This window comes from Chelonoidis abingdonii, chromosome 1 (genome assembly GCF_003597395.2).
Source record: "Chelonoidis abingdonii isolate Lonesome George chromosome 1, CheloAbing_2.0, whole genome shotgun sequence".
In the NCBI taxonomy this organism is placed as follows: Eukaryota; Metazoa; Chordata; order Testudines; family Testudinidae; genus Chelonoidis; species Chelonoidis abingdonii.
The window spans coordinates 106,943,563-106,961,906 of NC_133769.1; the positions used below are offsets into that span (position 1 = coordinate 106,943,563).

Consider the following 18,344-nt stretch of genomic DNA (forward strand, 5'->3'; position numbering starts at 1 on the left):
CTTACATCCTCTTCTTAGTTGCTTTGCTTGCTATGAGCCCACACTTCTGCCTCTCCACGTCCCACACCAGTTCCACACCCTTTCCACACAAGTTCCACACCCTTTTCAAATCAGCATTCACACCACTTCTCAGTTTGGCTCATGGCGTACAGTTCGAAATTGAGTTCATACACAGATTATATGTACAAGAGGCACTGGATAAAAGGCTGGCCTTTTCGGTAGTTGTGGCCTGGTTTTCGGAGGAGCTGCTGAGCGCTCACAGGTACGAATGAAGTCAGTGGGAGCTGTGGCCATTGGAGTTCTGTTTTCATGATGTGTGTTCAGGGCTTGGCAAGGTTATCAATGAAAGGTTGCATGGAAGAAGTAAATTTTGGTGAGAGCTGTCCATGTAAAGAAGGAGGTATCTGAGAAAATTACTGGAGCCAGGGAGGTCTCAGTCATAGCATGGAAGAATGCTTAAAGACAAGAGTAGGAAGATAACACAGAGCTGGACAGGTAGGAAGCATGGAAAGAGCACAGACAACTGGATAAGAGAAAATGAAAGCAGAGATCTAGAGCCAAATACTCATCTGTCTGACTCCAGTGGTATCCTTATATATGTCTCCAATGGAGCTTCACTGAATTATGCCAGCTGAGAATCTAGCGCCTGTGAAATTGCTGTGCAAAGAGCGAGAGAAAGAATAGCGGTGAAACAGCAGCTATGCCCTGCTTAGAATTGCACTTGGGGGGATTTTCACATAAAACAAGCTTTATTACATGAGAAAAGTGACTTGTTTTTCCAGGGACTGCTGCCACGAATTGTTGGGCCATGTTCCCATGTTAGCAGACAAAGAATTTGCACAGTTCTCACAGGTAAGGAACCTTGTCTGTAATTTCAGTAGCAATGAGTACAAGGGACTAGATATGATTTGCTATTTTAATTTGGAAGGTTTGGTTGTCCCCCATTTATACCTGTATACGGTAGTGGTGTTATTTGTACTCTCTTGCATTGGGAGTGCCAGCTACACCCTGGAGGAAATATGCCCCTGGGCAGGACAGGCAGTATCTCCTAGGGGAGATAAGAACCAAGACAGAAATAAGAAGAGGGAAGCTTCAGTTGCAATGGAGACTCCTAAGCATGGCCTGCCTGAGAATGAATAGTCTGTTCTTTTAGGTACCCATCATACTGCATGGGAACTCGCATCTCTGGGTTTCACAGACAGGAGCCATCATAATTTAGGCTGATCCTGTCCCTGCATTTTCATTTCAATCTGCCAGGGTACTTCTAATATGTCCTTCACCGTGGGATTAAGTAGAGTTATATCTTGTTTATAAATGGCCATATTCTGACACCATTACTCATAGTGATTAGAGCCTTACCTCATGAGCAGTCTCCTTAAAGTAAACAGGACTTACATGTGGAGTAAGCTGCTACTCCATAGAAAAGTATCAGAATCTGGCCCAAAGTGGATTTAGTGCTTCTGAAAAACTGTGTTCTGTGGCTAATTAGGAAACTGCAATTTCTAGAGATTGCCAGTCTGTTCTCTAATTAAACACAGAACAGGTACAGCATGGGAAAAAGCAGCACAAGCTTTCCCTACCCTGTGTTATTAATGTGCCTCAAACTTGATCTGGTGGGATCCTCCCAGGGATAAGAAGGTTCCCCATGCAGTCCCCATCAGTCTTTGCCCTCTACTGAGACTGCCAACAAAAGTGCCAGGATTTTTGTGATATAGACACCTGTCCAGTAGTTCTGGAAAGAGACCACCAGTTGGTTTCGTGTCATGGAGCCTAGGGTCAGAGATCAAAGCCAAGGGTCAGAGGTCAGGAATCAGAGTCAAGGGTCAGAACCGGATTACCTGGAGTGAAGAAAGGCTTGGGCAAGGCTGGAGTCAAGGCAGGACCAGGGCTGGGAACACGCAGGAGTTATCACATGGTCATCATTTTGGTCATTACCATATTTGAAACAGTGAATCATATAATATTCTAATGTCCTGTGACTGCCCTGCCCTGCCCTGTGGGGGGAACACTCTCTTTTGCTTGATACTAGAAATAAAGAACCATTAAAAGATGTAAAAATAAGGGGCTATAGTAATTTCAGAACCACCAGGTTCTGTTGGCGTTTGCTCTGCTCCGTTATGGAAGAGCGAACGCAGGCTCACGAAAGCTTACTGATTTAAGTGAATGACATCAAGTGTTTTCCATGGCTGAATTCCTGTCATGGAAATTCTTCTTGATTTCATCCACTATATGAAAATTAATGGTAAAAATGTCCTTGTTTTGTTTTTGTTACTATGACACTGTATCCAGGACTTGAACTGTAAGGAGGCTCCGGAGAATTGCTGTTCCCACTGTTAAAATAATATAATTAGCTTAATGGGGATCATACAAGGGAATAGACAGATTCTTCTGTCAACTCTGCTGCTGAAAAGTTCAGTAGTGCTCTTTTGAAGTGCCAATAGGCCCAATCCAGCACTCACTGAAGTTGATGCGAGTCTTTCCACTGTCTTTAATGGCAGTTTTAACAGGCTCAAATTTCCATTGGGCTGGTAAAACTATGAAGTAAATTGTATCTCAAGCAATGCTGGAGGTGTATTATGCTCAGATTACCAAGGTCTATTCGATTCTATTCAGGTTTTTATACCCATGTTCACCACTGTAGTATTTTCCAGTAGTCCATCAAGCCATGTGACTACACATCTGTCACATGTTGTTTATTCTTTCCTCCTATCCCCAAAAGGAGAAGTGTGAGTAGTGGAGTGTCTTTTCTTGGTAGCATATGTCTTTTAAAAATATATATACACCTGTTACTCAGTGTTTGTTCGAGAAGACAGGACAAAGAAATGCACCATGCCCTTGGATCGGAAAGTGGTGAGGTTTGTGATGGTTGTTTCCTCTTGGGGGAGTTCATTCCACAGATTGGGATTGCCCTGGAGAATTATCTGTCTCCCCCACAGACAAGCTTGACTCAGATTGTCCAGAATTCCACTGCCCTAGGGAGCCTAGTTGTTGCCTGCAGACTTTTAGATGGTCTTGTATATACCCTGTGCCCAGGCCATGGAGTACTTGGAAGATAAGGACTGAGACCATAAATTCTATGAGAATCCAGTGTAAAGAGGGTGTCATACGCAGTCAGAGCCGGTGGTCAGAGCAGGGGTCATGCCCAATGATCAGAGCAAGAGTCAGGTCTAGTCATTAGACCAGACGTCCGTAGCCAAGGATCAGCATCCAGGGCCAGACCCAAGAGTCACAGCCAGAGTCAGTAGCCAGAGCCTAGGGCCAGTGATCAGATCCAAGTGTCAGAGTCAGAATCAGAGGTCAGGAATCGGAGTCAAGGGTCAGAAGTGGATTATCTGGAGTGAGGAAAGGTATGGGCAAGGCTGGAGTCAAGGCAGGACCAGGGCTGGGGACCAGCAGGAGCTATCACAGCCATGGGCAAATGCTTTGAGCAGCCGCTGAACTGCTGCTGTAGCTGGGCTTAAGAGCCAGCCTGCTGACTCTGCAAACAGTCGGGCAGTGTAGTCAGTCAGCCTAGCACCGGCAAGCTGTGCTTGTCAGCTTGCCCAGAGATTTGCTGTGCTGCAGGCCCTGCTTCCATACTGGCAATGTTGCATGTCCTGATTCCTGACAGAGGGAAGGACAGGTGTGATGTGCTTGTGGTAGCCTGCACTGCTGAGGAGACACGCTGTTGCATTCTGAGCTAGTTGGAGCTTCTTAAACACAGAAGGCTTCATGGTCAGTGTATCGCAGTGCTGCACTCCAGCTGAGCAGTGATGAAGGCATGAATCACTGAGGGCAGGTCTTCACTCACTAGAATGGGACGGAGTTTTCTAACCAAGTGGAGCTGATAGAAAGCATTCCTCACAGATGCTGCTATATGACAGCTCAGTGAGGCATCCAAGAGTAGTCCTAGATTACAACTGAATTGATCAATTATGGCTGTATATCTTTCACCAACAGGGACTGCACTGTAGCTCCGAGCTCTTCAAAATACTTTCCTCTGCCCACCAACATAACCTCCATCTTGCTCAGGTTCAGTTTCGGCCGGCTGTTCTCCATCCAAGAGCTGAGCTCATCCAAGCACTGGAATCTCTTGATAGCAGTATTGTGGTCATATGTGGTGATGGATAAGTAGAGCTGTGTCTCATTTGCATATTGCAGGATCTTGAGTTCACACCATCTGACTCATTTACCTAGTGGTTGTGTGTAGATTTAACATGAAAGAAACAGCAGGAGCAGAGATTCCTTACCCATTGGAGTTCTGACTGTACTACGTGTCTGGCATGAGGCATGTTACTTCCTTCCTCACACAGATTCTTTGTAGTGAGACCCATTTCTGCTACTCTCACTCCTTCAGTCAGAAAACACAATCGAGTTTGTAGGGTCATATCACTGATACAAAACAGAAGAAGCAAACTTTTTCAATCTCAGATAAGGTTTGGGTCAAGTTTTTGGTTATTTTTCTAATGCTAAGAGGACAGCGGTTCTTTTTTTTATCCAAACCACTTCACTCATTCTCACCTGTAACATGCTGCTGAATTCTTTTCTATACAGTCAGGGTTGAAGATGGAGAGTTCCAGAATGGGTCTTGTAGCTGAGGGGGAAAGAGGAACAGTTAGGAAGAGAGGAGAAGAAAAGAATAGGGAGACAGTAAGGAGGCAGGAAGAGTACCAGAGAACAGGAAAGTATCAGGGAATCCAGAAACGTAGATAGGGAGGCAGAGAGGGCAAGGGGGAATCAATTGAAAAGGCAAGGCTGGATGGGTAGGCTGGCAGATGGGCATCAAGGACTGTGAGTGAAGCTGGCATAGGAGCTAGAAAGGGATCTGGCAGGTGGGAAAGAGACTATTTGTATGTTGCCAGGCCATGCAATGGGAGAAGCTGGAGGTGTCATCCAGCCAGGGCTGGCGCTTGCATTTAGGCGGCTTAGGCAATTGTCTAGGGCGCAAGCATTATTAGGGGGTGGCATTTTGCTGGAGGGGGCGGCAGGCTGCTCCAGTGGACCTGCCGCAGTCGTGTCTGCGGAGAGTCCATTAGTCCATGGCTCCAGTGGAGATGCCGCAGGCATGCCTGTGGACGGTCCGCTGGTCCCGCGTGGCTCCGGTGGACCTCCCGCAGGCATGGCTGCGGCAGCTCCACCGGAGCCACAGACCAACGGACCTTCCACAGAAATGACTGCAGCAGCTCCACCAGAGCCGCGGGAGCAGCGCGTGGGGTGGCGAAATGGCCGTGCGCCTAGGGAGCGAGAAAACCTGGCGCCGGTCCTGCATCCAGCCATATAGACCTTGGCCTCGTAACAAGGTTTCTTTGTTTGGGGAGAGAGGGCATGTGCCTTGAGTCAAAACTAGTCTAAGAGCTGGTCAACATTAGGCCAAGAACTACATGCAGTTAAACAGTTTTAATGATCAACAAATCTGGTTCCTTCTGCTATGTAGATGGGGCCAGCGAGACAAAGGTATCCTGGAAACCCCTGTAGGACATTTTGGTTGACAAATAGCAATGACTATTTCATGTTAGAAATGAGATAGTACTCCTCTATCTCTGTCTTTCTCCTGTTGGCTAAACATTAACACAAGTATAACATTGTCTACTTGCTTTAGGCTATTGGACTGGCTTCTCTTGGATCATCTGATGTTGAGATTGAAAAACTGGCAGCAGTAAGTATAGATTACACTTTAACATCAGAGATAAAATACAAGGGCCCTGATTTTGAGAAAATACTGAGTGTTCACTTTCAGGTGTCTCAAGTTGAGTACCCAAAATGGAGGCATCACAAAAGTTGTCTCTGAACTGTATCTCCAGATCAGGAAAGGGTAGAAACATGTGTTCAAGTCCATCCTTCTTGAGGAAAGCAGATAAGCACATACGTAACTTTAAGCAAGTGTTTTAACTATTTTCCTGAATCTGAATGTCTTCCTGAATCAGGGTCTTCATTCAGTTTCAGTCACAGAAAAGTCACCAGTCACTTTCAGCTTCACATCACCCCAGCTACTAGGTCAGATTACCTGCATCCTACTATTAAATTAAACCAGCATTGAAAAAGAGTTTATTTTTGTGCAAGCACAAACCAGCAACTAGCTGTGATGATCCACATAGGCACTACAGTTGCAAACACTAGAACTATCAAAAGCATTCTCAGGGTAGCTATTACTCTGTGGGCAGCATGGCTTTGCAGATAGAGCCCTTCTAGGACTCAAAAAACCTGGTTCTAGTCTGGCTCTGCTTCTGGGGGTTCTCAGGCAAGTCACTTCACCTCCCTGAACCTCAGTTTCCTCCTCTGTGAAAAGGGGATAATGATACTAATGTACTACCTAAAGTGCTTTGCAATCCATGGGTGAAAAGTGCTATCTAAGATCTAGGTGTTTTTATTTCCTCACTGTTCATTTCAGACAGCAGAAGTTATATTTATTTACATGACCAAAACCTCAGCTGGAGTAAGACAACATCATCGCCACTGAAGTCAGTGAGGCTTTTCAGCAGCTGAGGTTCTGCTCCACAAGGTCTTTCTTGTGGTTGTCCCCTAGCCAGCAGCCCTAGTCATTAGGGAATCAAACTCCAGGGCTAAACCACAATACAAACTCACAGCTGGCCTCACTTTACCAGGCTGCCCAGTCCAAACTCCTCACAACTGTCCTGCAATCTGAGTAGTGCAAGGCCCACATAGCAGAAAGCACAACATGATTGCCTGGCTTCTTGCCGTGCAAAAATAGTTACTGGCCCCCAAAGCCAATGGCCCTAAATGTCAGCCTGTGGGAGCTGTGTACGACTACTGTAAGGAAGGCTGGACTATCATATACTACATCACGTGGTCCTGGGATGGACAATACTTTAAGAACAAGGAGAGCCCACAAAAGATATCCTCTGCCCTCCTGTGATCAAATTCGTGCACCAGGAGTGCGAGTTCTGGAACAGCGTGTATAGTGGGGATGTTTCCTTGCTTATGAGAATCACCACTTAGTGAACTCACATGTTAAATTACACTGGCCAGAGATGTTTTCAGTTTGAACCTGCAAACTCTGAGTGTATTGATATGATAACATACTATCACCTCACGCTGACCTATGTAAGTTGAGGATAGGGGGGTGGTGTGAAGACCAGCTATCCCCAGCTGGTATAAATGGGGATAGCTCCACTGACTTGCATGGGGTTCTGGCCTCATAATGAAACACCCTGGGGGGTACGTCTTTACTGCAAAACAATACCCACGGCAGTGAGTCTCAGAGCTCAGGGCAGCTAACTTGGGTTCACAGGGCTCATGCTACAGGGCTAAAAATAGCAGTGTAGGCATCCAGGCTCAGGTTGAAGCTTGTGAAACCCAGAAAGGAGAGAGCGTCTCAGAGCTCAGGCTCCAGCCTGAGTCCAATCATCGTCACGGCTATTTTTGACCCGGTCACACAAGCCCTGTGAGCCTGACTCAGCTGACCCAAGCTCTGAGACTTGCTGATGTGGGTCTATTTTTGAAGTATAGCTGCACCCTGGGTCATTCTTTTGGGAATGCCTACCATTTCATGCCAGGGCCGCCCAGAGGGGGATGGGGCAAGTGTGGCAATTTGCCCCAGGCCCTGGGTCCTGCAGGGACCCCCATAAGAATATAGTATTCTATAGTATTGCAACTTTTTTTTATGGAAGGGCCCCCCCGAAATTGCTTTGCCCTAGGCCCCCTGAATCCTTTGGGCAGCCCTGTTTTATGCAACCTGGCCTATTCCAAAGGCACATACTTGCTCATCAAGATGATTTTTGAGCACCAGGAGTAAATCAGCTGTGTCGGGGTGAACTACCAGTCTACGGAAAGCTCTAATAGAGGGAGAGGAATCCTTCTAACCCTCCCTTATACAAGCAGCTCCTGCAGCCTCTCCTGCGCCTCTATGATGAACCCACACATATCTTTTCAAACCCTGCAGTTCTCAGTCTCTTTGTTGCAGACCAGGAAAGGGTCACCAATAATAGCCCAGGGGTTGTGAGTCTGTCTAATGATCCCTTTCTCCAGTCGCCTGTTGGAGAAGATTTGCTCAGCCATGTTTGCCAGGATGCAGACTGAGAGCAAAGTGCCCCAAAAACCTTTTAACTCTTCTGTGGCACCTACTATGAAACACAGGATCCCAGGCATCCCATAAAATGCCATGGCAGGAGCCACACTGCCACCCTCCTCCAAACTCCTCAGGAATCTATGGCACATCTGAGAAAGCCTCTTTGTGGGTGAGCAAAAATGGGAGAAAAAGAGCTACGTTGTCCCTAGATTCCATTTACGCCAGTACTTGGGAATTCAGCTCTGTGAGGGAACAAATTCATTCTCTTTTGTTTTTTACAGTTGTCTAATAAAGTGATGCAAACTAGGGGTCAGATTGTGGACCCCTTATGTGACTCATCCAAGTGGTCCCATTAACATTGATGGGACAACTCCTGAAACTCCTGGGTCATCAGTGGAAATATGGGGCCCACAGTCTGGCTCTAAATCACCAGATCACATAGAGACACATTCTGACTCCTCCTGCTGACCTTACTCTATGAGATGTCTCCTGAAGTCAGTGGGACCATTTATGGAACCAGGCTCATGCTGAGGCATGAGTGCTGCCGTTACAGCACTCATGGGGAGGAGGGATAGTTCAGTGGCTTGAGCTTTGGCCTGCTTAAACACGGGGTTGTGAGTTCAATCTTTAAGGGGTCCACTTAGGGATCTGTGGCAAAATCAGTACTTGGTCCTGCTAGTGAAGGCAGGGGGCTGGACTCAATGACCTTTCAGGGTCCTTTCCAGTTCTCTGAGATAGGTGTATCTCCATATATTAACAAGCTAGCTCTTAATTGCCTCTCAAGTGAGATGTGTGGTCTAGTGCCCAGAGCACAGGTCTTGGGAGCCAGGAATATCTGCATTCCCTCTCATTTTTGATACTTCTCTCTCTCTGTGTCATGTTGGTTAACTCATTTAGTTGGCCTGCTTCAGTCTCTCCACCTGTAACAGGGCTATTAATGCCTATATCATAGGACCATTGTGAGGACTATCTAGTTAATGTAATTAACATGTGCTGCTAAGTGTTATGAGATTGATTTTACTAAAGCTAACTCTGAACCACCATTGATTCCTTCGTCTATTCAGTTCTTAATATTTAGATTGAACATGTGTCCAGTTCTACACAGCTGTGTGAGAGCAGGACAGATTGAAAGTTGTCAGCATTCATGTTTGAACTCATTGCCCAGACAATATCATATCACATATCACACTATAACTGTGAGTGTCAAGATTCAAGATCCTCACTCACTTAGCATCACAGAAGCGGCACGAGGTACTTTCAGAAAGAACAGGGCACCCCATTCCACCTTCCTATCCCTAGGGATCCAACCAAAGAGATCCTATACTAAAAAGATGAGGAATGGGAAAAGATCCCCTTTAGAAAATAGAAAGGATTTAGATGATTAGAACATCACAAATGGAGTATTATCATTTGAAATGTATGTAAAGTAGTTAGAAGAGAAAACCCCTAAGGAACAACAATCCTGGGTGTTTGCTTCTTTGTTTGCCTGTTTGTTGTTTGGGGGTTTTAAATTGTAAATGTCCTTGTTAATAACAAGTCAGAAAACTATGAAGATATAGATCAAAGATACCAAGATATATTGGTAGAATAGTGTCATACTCTTCTGTGAAGTATCAGCAACTCTTTAAGCGGAATGCTGTAAACAAATCACGTAGGGCTTGATTGAAACTTAGAGCTCAGCCCTGTGTAACAGGAAGTACATAGCTGAATGCCCCAGAAGGAGGCCTGAGATGAATTGTGACAGAGAGCCACATTGGGAATATGATTCCTTCCTTCCCTGTTGTTTCTTGTTCTTGGGCAGGTTATAGGTTCCACCCCTCCCTTCCCTTCTGCTAGGGGAAGGTACTGAGTGGATAGGCCCTGCTTCCTCCTTCCCCCAGCTTCCCCATGTCTGAAACTGCAATGGGTGAAGTGTTAACAGGGTTGCAGAGGGGGAAAGTGTCATAATTCCCTTTCTCTCCTGAGCAGGTCTTTAGGGTTGGGTCATAATCCAGAACGTAATATAGAACTACTTCAATTTGCAAGGGCAGCTGAAAGGTATTTGTCCTTGCTGTCTGTTGTAATGTGATAAAGATGGAATGGGCTTAATTTTAAAGTGGATATTGGTGCTAAAGGATGGATAATTTCAAATTTCTGCTAATAGTGCCATACAGAGAATGGAAGGGAGGTGACCTTTCCTATTTCCTTTTGCTCAAGTAGTACATAAATTTAAATATATAAATATGTAAACATATAAATAAGTAAGGATATTTTCTTAAAATATACAAACTTAATACTTAAAGATAAATAGAAATTAAGAAAAGTAATAAGGAGAAAAGAAACAAAAGAAAGATAAGGCACAAGTCAAATAAACAAAAAGGGAGGTGATTATTAGATCAGTTTATGGTTCTCACAAACTGATTAGTTGTTCTTGGTTATCAGCTCTATTGGTTTACTATTGAGTTTGGTCTCTGCAAACAAAATGGATCCATCAAAGCTTATGGGGCAGGACTCCTTTCATCTTACGGGGAGCTTGTGGTAAGTAAAATGTATTTATTATTGACTGATTCCTATAATCCATTTTCGAACGTTTGTGGGAAAAGTTAATGAATGTTTTCTGACATCAAAATATTCTGAGGATCATTTTAAAAAACGCTTGATCACCACGTTTAGAACCTCACTTCTCCACTCCTCCCACCCTAGAGAAATTCAGATATTTTCTTCTCTCCTACAACAGCCATCACAAATGTGAATAGAAAAGTTATAGTGTTGTCTGTCTTTCAACTAAATAGTCAACATAGCCATGAAAACTAACTATACTTATGAACTAATAGACTGTCTCCTTACGGTACCTTCACCATTATAAGTTTGGGCTCTCTCAGCATGTGAACAATGTGCCCAGCCATTTGATGGCATCAGTAGTAACCAGGTAGAGAGCCGGTAACCTGCCCTCAAAATAAGTCAGTAAGGATATGCGACAGTCTGAAGTTCACTGTAGCTATATTGCAGGTCATTAGAAAAACCCTGTTTAAAGAGATTAGCTGCACAGTTGCCCTGTCCTGTTCAAAACTGGCTCAGAGATTACTAGGGCCCTACCATTTTCAGGGCCGTGAAAAATGCATTGTGGACCATGAAATAAGTGCTTCCCTGTGAAATCTGATGTCCCCTTGTTCCTAGGAGCACCCCAGCAAAGGAGACTCCTTTCTTGGCTGGGCAGGGAAGGAACAGGACTTGTCCATCTCCTGCACAGCTGCTCTGTGTGGGGAGACCAGACTCACCTCCGGGTGCCTTCTCCTGCTGCAGGACACTCTCTGGGACTGGGCAGCAGTCTCAAAGGTTCCTGCAGCTGGAGGAGACTTGTGGAGTTGTGTCTGATCTTCCCTGTGCTGCTGGGAGTGCCTCAGCAAAAGGGGCTCCTATCTCCGGCTGGGCAGGTGAGGGACAGGTCTTGTCAATCCCTGCACAGCTACTCTGGGGGGCAGGCAGAGCTCAGACCCACCTCCACCTCCAGGAACCTCCTGCAGCTGCAGGAAGCTCTGTGGTTGCTGCACAGAAGTGAGAATGACAATCCCATGACCCCCCTACAACAGGTTTGCAACCCCCACAATCCCTTTTTGGGTAGGGACCCCCACAGTTACAACACCATGACATTTGAGATTTAAATATCTGAAAACATGAAATTTACCAATGTTCAAATCCCATGGCTGTGAAATTGGCCATAATGGACTGTGAATTTGGTAGAGATGACCACAGATGCCTTGACAGATCAAAACCTGGCAGACAGAAGTGTGGTTGTCTGATATTAAGCTTGTGTAGTTGCCTGTTATTCACTAGAGGGCAGTGAGTCTTCTGGGACTGGTGTGCTCCTAACTCCTGCAAACCAAACTGCAGGGTTCAGTTTCCAAACTGAATGGTGCATGGTTTGCAGAGCTTTCCCTTATGGTCTTCAGGGAACACCTCTCATTAACACTAGCATAGAAATCTGTGTGTCTTTGTTACAATATGGTCAGGGGCGGCTCCAGGCCCCAGCACGCCAAGCATGTGCTTGGGGTGGCAAGCCGCAGGGGGCACTCTGCCGGCACCACGGGGGCGGCAGGCAGGGTGCCTTCGGCAGCTTGCAGGCACGGCTGCGGAAGGTCCGCCGAAGCCGCGGGACCAGCGGACCTCCCACAGGCAAGCCACCGAAGGCAACGTACCTGCCGTGGTTGGGGCAGCAAAATGCCTAGAGCCGCCCCTGAATATGGTACTGTGATCTTGTGCATGACCATATTTTAAAACAGCATTATAGAGGCACAGAACCTATACATACAATATTGGACTTTCTCGCTTTGAACCAAAAGATCAATGTGCCTCTCCACAAATTGTGTTCAGTTACCATATATTTGGCTTAGACTTATACTTGTTCTCGGATAAGTCTGCAGGCTACTGATATTTTCTTTAACTTCCCTCTGTCTTAACCATATGCATTGTCAACAAATATAAAGTTCATCGCTGATTTTATTTATCTTTTAAAACCTGTCAGATCCGTTATCAAAACTGAATATGGAGCAAGGATCAACATTTGTTTTAATCCCCTTATATGTCTGAATACTTTATAGCTTTAAATCTAATTTATTTCAATGTTAAGCAGGGTAATAAAGGATATTGGTGCTCATGTCTCCAAATACGTATGTTTTGAGGCACCTAGGTTAAAGTTCAGAAGCTCAGCAAAGGTTAACTAGTAGTTTTTCAGCATGGCCTCTAGAGATGTTGACAGAGCTTGAAATCTCCTTTAAGTGATTAATCACAATAGAGGAATCCAGTCAAGTCCTAAGGCTAAGTCTGAGGTGAGAGAATACGACCTTGGTTATAAAGGCTAAAGTTACATCTGCCCTTTAACTGAACGTAGAAGGCAAGCAATTTGTATTGCTGCCTAATTTCCCCATTAAGAACTGTAGAATCATTCGGAGATGTTTTAACCCCTTCCCTGCAAACTGCTGCTACTTCATTTTAAAATGAACTGCTTCCATTCAACCATTCTATTCTATTTTATCAAGATTCTCGTACCGCGCTCATCACTGTATCTCTGAGTGCCTTCCAGTATCTCATTAAGTAACTCGACTAACATCTGTGTGTATTCTCTCATTCTCTATCCCAGGGGGATATTTTTAAAATATACATGTTGCTCTGTATTTATGTTACAGAAGGCAAGGTCAAAGAGAGGCACCTTGTTCTTGGGGTGAAAGGTGGTGAGGTTTATGTTGACCTTTAATACCTGGCATGGAAGGGTTCTCAAACGAGCCCCTGAGAAAGTTCCAGCTCCGGCAATCTTTACCCTTATTGTAGAGAATTCTGTCGTGTCAAAGAAGTGTAGTTATTGACCCTGATTTCTATCCCAGAGTATTAGGTGGTCTTTTAAGTATCCTGGGCCCAGGTGACAGAGTGCCATAAAGGTACAGACTGAGACTTTGTACTTGATTTAAATTCTATTAGAAACTAGTGAGGAGAGCAGAAGATGGATGTGATGTGCTTGCAGTAGTCTATGTTGCAGGAGGAGAGGTGCTGGGCCACGCTGAACTAGTTAGGGCTTCCTAGGTGCTGAAAGCTTCATGTCCAGATATATGGCAGTGCTGTAGTTCAGCTGAGGTGTGAATAAATGAGGCCAGGTCACTGTCCCCCAGGATGGGACAGAATCTCTTAGCCAACCAGATCTGATAGATAGCATGATTCATGGATACTGCTATATGAGAGCTTGGTGTCAGTGAAGAATCCAAGAGTACTCCTAAACTATGGATTGAATTATTCAGTTATCAGTGGATCTAATGGAGACTTCACTGTAGCAGTACACTCTTCCAAATGTTCCACCAGCATCACCTCAGCTTTGCTCAGGTTCAGTGTCAGCCAACTGTTCTTATTCCATGAACTGATCTCATCCAAGCACTGGGCCATCTTGATGGTAGTGGTATGATCCTATGTGGTGAAGGATAGGTAGAGTTCTGTGTCCTCTGCATGTTGTTGTTTGTGAGTCTATGCCATCTGACCAGTTCACGTAGTGGCTGCACGTAGGTGTTGAATGGGACCGGAGAACATGTCCGTCTCCCTTGGTGGCTGCAACCCAATTGAGCAGCAAGGTCCACCTTTTATACTTTCTGTTCCTCTCCCAACCCTCTGCCTCTGGTGTGGTGAGTGTGGCTTTGCTGGTTTGGCCCAGTAGGGGGCATCTGGCCATCCCTCACTGTCAATCTCCAAGGATGGCCACACCTCTTTGCTACAGGTTGGTTGTGCAACAGGCTAAGTGGAACTGGAGAAAGAGGATAAGATGTCAGGAAGAACAAATACTGGTGTCAGACTAAAGACTCAGGAATGCAGGCAGGAGGATTGTTCCTGGACATGGCTTGAAGACAAACAGCCATACCTAAGAACATAAAGGTGGCCTCTCAATATGTTTAATAGAGCTTTTGGTTCTTTCATCGCCATGAGCTTGTTGTATCATTTATTGCTAATTAAATAAGTTGATGGGACTTTAAAAATAAAACTTGAGGGCTGTGAGGTGAAGGGACAGCTGTGTTACTGAAGCCCCCAGGAGCTTTGCCCGCAGCTCACTTGGTTTGGAGAGATCTGCACAGTCAAAGACTTCCTAGCACTCTAGCATTTAGAAAGAAATTTCAAATCATTATGTGATAAGAGGCAAGTGACTCAAAACTAGATGGTTAGCTCAAAATCAGAGATGATGCCATCAGGCTTTGAATGATAGAGAGCAGAGTATGCCATCCTTACCCACTTTGGTAAAAGGGATTATTGTTATCACATTTTTTCTATCAACTCCCTACCTAGTATTTATACCTGACTTGCATTTGCCTTCTTTATTAACATTTCAGAATCAATGTTTAAATACCTTCACACCCTGAATTTGATTCTAGAAAAGGGTATGCCCACCCTGCATTGTTGCAATGCACGAAAACTCTTCTTTTCCATGTGTGTTGTATTAGTGAAAAAATATAAAAATAACTTTAAACTGTAAATGTAGTATCCTATTCATAATTTATCTTGCCCCATCCCAAATGCACTTTAGACTCTTAATCAGTACAATGGATGTTTATTTTGTTACGTTTTTATGCACAAATTCTAACCTTTTGTGTTGTTTTTTGTTTTTAAAGTATGCTTTATCAAACACGCCTGAGCACAAACCGTTTGATCCTGAACTGACTGCAGTTCATCCATATCAGGATCAAACCTTCCAACCTGTCTATTTTGTCGCAGAAAATTTTGAAGATGCCACGGCCAAACTCCAGTGAGTATGTCATTGGTGCACATTCTTTTCATTGAGATAAATACATTGGGCCAAATGCTTATCTCCAATGCACAGGAGGCACTACTACACCTCTGCCCGATCTGGTAGATGAGCTAAGGTTAGAAGCTGGGTTCCATTTACAGTATCAAGCTAGATACATCCTCATTCCATAAAATATGGTGGCCGATTCGGAACACACACGATCTGCACATTTTTTAATAAATAAAAATACTGCTTTTTAAAAGCAATAGTTGTATATAAGACTCCAGCTACATACCTAGCCAGCCCCTAACCCCAACATCCAAAAAATGCCTTACTCACATTTGTCCTAGCGCCATCTCTCTGAGGTAGGTTCTGTTGCTGAGAGGTAGAGACATTAAATTACTTTCCCAAAGTCACACAGGAAGTTTGTGGCAATCAGGAATTGAAGCTAGATCTCTTGTAGCTCTGTCAAGGGGCTTTACCGTAAGGCCATAGGCGCCGACTCTATGGGTGCTCTTGGGTTGGATCACCCAAGGAAAATTAATAGTGGGTGCTCAGCATACATCAGTGGGCTTCTCCTCCCTCTCCTCCCTCCCCCAGTGTCTCCCACCAGCAGCAGGCCCCACCAATCAGCTCCTCCCCCTCTCCTCCCAGCGCCTCTCACCTACCCTGATCAGCTGTTTGATGGCATGTGGGGACGCAGGATGAGGTGGGGGCAGGGCTGGGTGATGCATGCCCCAAATGCCGGGAAGTGAAAGGAGTGAGGGGCCAGGAACAGATGGAGTGGGACAAGCCAGTCCCTCCTCTGGCTGTTGGGATGCTGATCTGCAGCATGGCGGGCCGGCATTGGCAACTGCCTGACATAGCCTGCTCAGCCTGGCTGGGGAGGCAGCTTCTGCTCCCTGACCAGGCTTGGGTGCCAGAGACCAGGGGTGAGCAAGCCAGAGCCTCCCACCCCCAGCACATTTTCGGCTTGCTCAGCCATGGTCCCCAGCAGCCGAGCCCGGGCAGGGAGCGGGGCCACCTCCACAGCCAGGCTCTCTCAGGCAGAGCAACGACCAGGAGGGGTGGCATTGGAATGACTCCCTCCCACTCCCCTCCCGAGCTCCCTCCTGGGGGGAGGGGGAGGTGCAGAGGGATGACAGAGTGCCCCCCCCCAACACACACAGGTAACATGTGTCCTGGGTTGGGCATAGGGGAGGGTTGCCAGGGAGGATGACATGTGACTGGTCACAGGACCTCCTCTTTAGAGCGTGCCCGCCCCCCAGTATGGGATGGTACCAATTGTCTATGAGGTGCCCTTGGGGGAGGGGGCGGAACAGGGGTGGAAAGAGGCAGGGTGGGGTGGGGCCTTGGGGGAAGGGATGGGGCCTGGGGTGACGTGGAGGTCAAGCACCCTCCAGGAAATGAGGAAGTCAGCGCCTATTCATAAGGCCATCCTTCTGTCCCAAATGTGTAAGCACAAGGGAACAGAATTAAAATTCACAGTCAACCTAAGTTCTGTCATAACATTAGAGTGCAGTCTAGGTAACATTCTTATAAAGCAGAGTGTGTCGGGGGGGGATATAATTTCCTAGATTTTTTTTAAAAGGTCATAAAAAATCCTATTGTGTAACAATGCCCTCCTCCGCTTTTAGCAGTGTTTGAACACTGAATCATCAGCACATTAGCTGGCAGAAGGAGGAAGCAGCTATTGGTTGTAAGGGTGGGTAAGAAGCTGCTGTGGACATGTGCTGGGTCAGGGTGGGGAATTCTTCAAAGAGAGCCCACTCCAGCTCTCTTCCCCCAACCTCCTGGAGACGCTATCTTTTCCAAGGGTTCCCAGCGTACAGTCTGCTATTGCGGTAGTGATAGCAATTTAGGCCTCACCTTAGGTTACAGTGTTCAGTTATTTTCAGACAACTCACCTGACTGAAGAAAAATGGTGATTTTTCAAAAGTGTAAATCTCAGTTAAACCTGAAGAGAATGTTATGGAACAATGAAAAGGCAATTCTCTGGCCTCAGGGCTTTATCCAGTCCAAATTTCAAAAGCCTACTACAATGGAGGTTTTGCAGCATCTCAAAAAAGAAAAGCTTCCCAAGAATCCTTCATGGTGGAAGGTATTAGGTAACCTAAATGTAGGGATTGCTTCCAGCTCCTCCTATAATTATATAAATTCCAAATGGACACATTGACATAAATGACTGCTATTGCTGTAAAACAGGAGTAACATAGTGGTAAATAAGGCCCTACAGGTTTAACGTTTAGGGTTTTGCCTGCAGGTTCAAATGTCATTTACCTATCTCTTATATTCTTCCCCCACACCAATAGAAAATATGCTCTGAAGATCAAGAAGCCTTTTTCTCTTCACTATGATCCATTCACCTGCAGCATAGAGATTCTGAATACACCTCAGAAAGTCAAGAACATGCTCAGTCAAATGAAAGAGGAGCTGAAAAACCTCTGCTTTGCCCTTGAAAACATTTCTTAAAAGCCAGTCTTAGCTGGTGCTGAAATGTGTACAAATAACTCGAGAACTTACTCATTTCTAGTGGTGAAACTGTGTGTCTGAAGATCCTAACTCATGAGTAGCTGAGTCAGTCTAATCACCTCAGTGAGTCAAGCTACACAATCTTAGCCACATTCATTACTTGTTATAGTATGTTTCAGTGACAAACAACAGAGTATTCTACTTTTGATAGGCAATATAAGCTAGTATTGAGTGGAGTATATTTATCTACTGCTGTACCCTTTATTGCGTTATATTGATATATAGAAACCCACGCCACTTTTCTAGGGCTATCTCATTGAATGACACAACTTTTCAGACATGTGACTTTTGTTTGCCAGTTAAATGACCCCAAAAAATCAGGGCTGATAATTGCTTGAAAATATCATCTATACATTTTTGGAGCTCAGTTCTGCAAACAGTTACTAAGATGTATAATATTGACTACCACGCATAGTCCCCTCAATCTGTCCTGTAGAAAATGTTTGTAGGATCAAGCCTTGAACTTGTACATGGTATCTATTTGAGACTGTCAGTTCATTTAGCAGCCTTCATTTACTGGTAGATAATTTAGTGCCATTAACAAAAGCCCAGCGTTTGCTATGGATTTACTTTCCT

The 18,344-nt window shown here is 45.2% G+C and overlaps 1 protein-coding gene across 1 annotated transcript in view; it reads left to right on the plus strand.

Annotated features, from left to right (window-relative positions):
• Positions 1 to 17,708, plus strand: part of LOC116819879 (tyrosine 3-monooxygenase-like) — a 43,481-nt gene extending 25,773 nt beyond the window's left edge. Inside the window, exons 8-12 of the mRNA XM_032771934.1 lie at positions 783 to 852; positions 5,579 to 5,635; positions 10,427 to 10,522; positions 15,121 to 15,254; positions 17,549 to 17,708. Of these exons, the coding sequence (XP_032627825.1) occupies positions 783 to 852; positions 5,579 to 5,635; positions 10,427 to 10,522; positions 15,121 to 15,254; positions 17,549 to 17,708 (517 nt within the window). The remainder of the gene's footprint in view (positions 1 to 782; positions 853 to 5,578; positions 5,636 to 10,426; positions 10,523 to 15,120; positions 15,255 to 17,548) is intronic.
• The last annotated feature ends 636 nt before the right edge of the window (positions 17,709 to 18,344 follow it).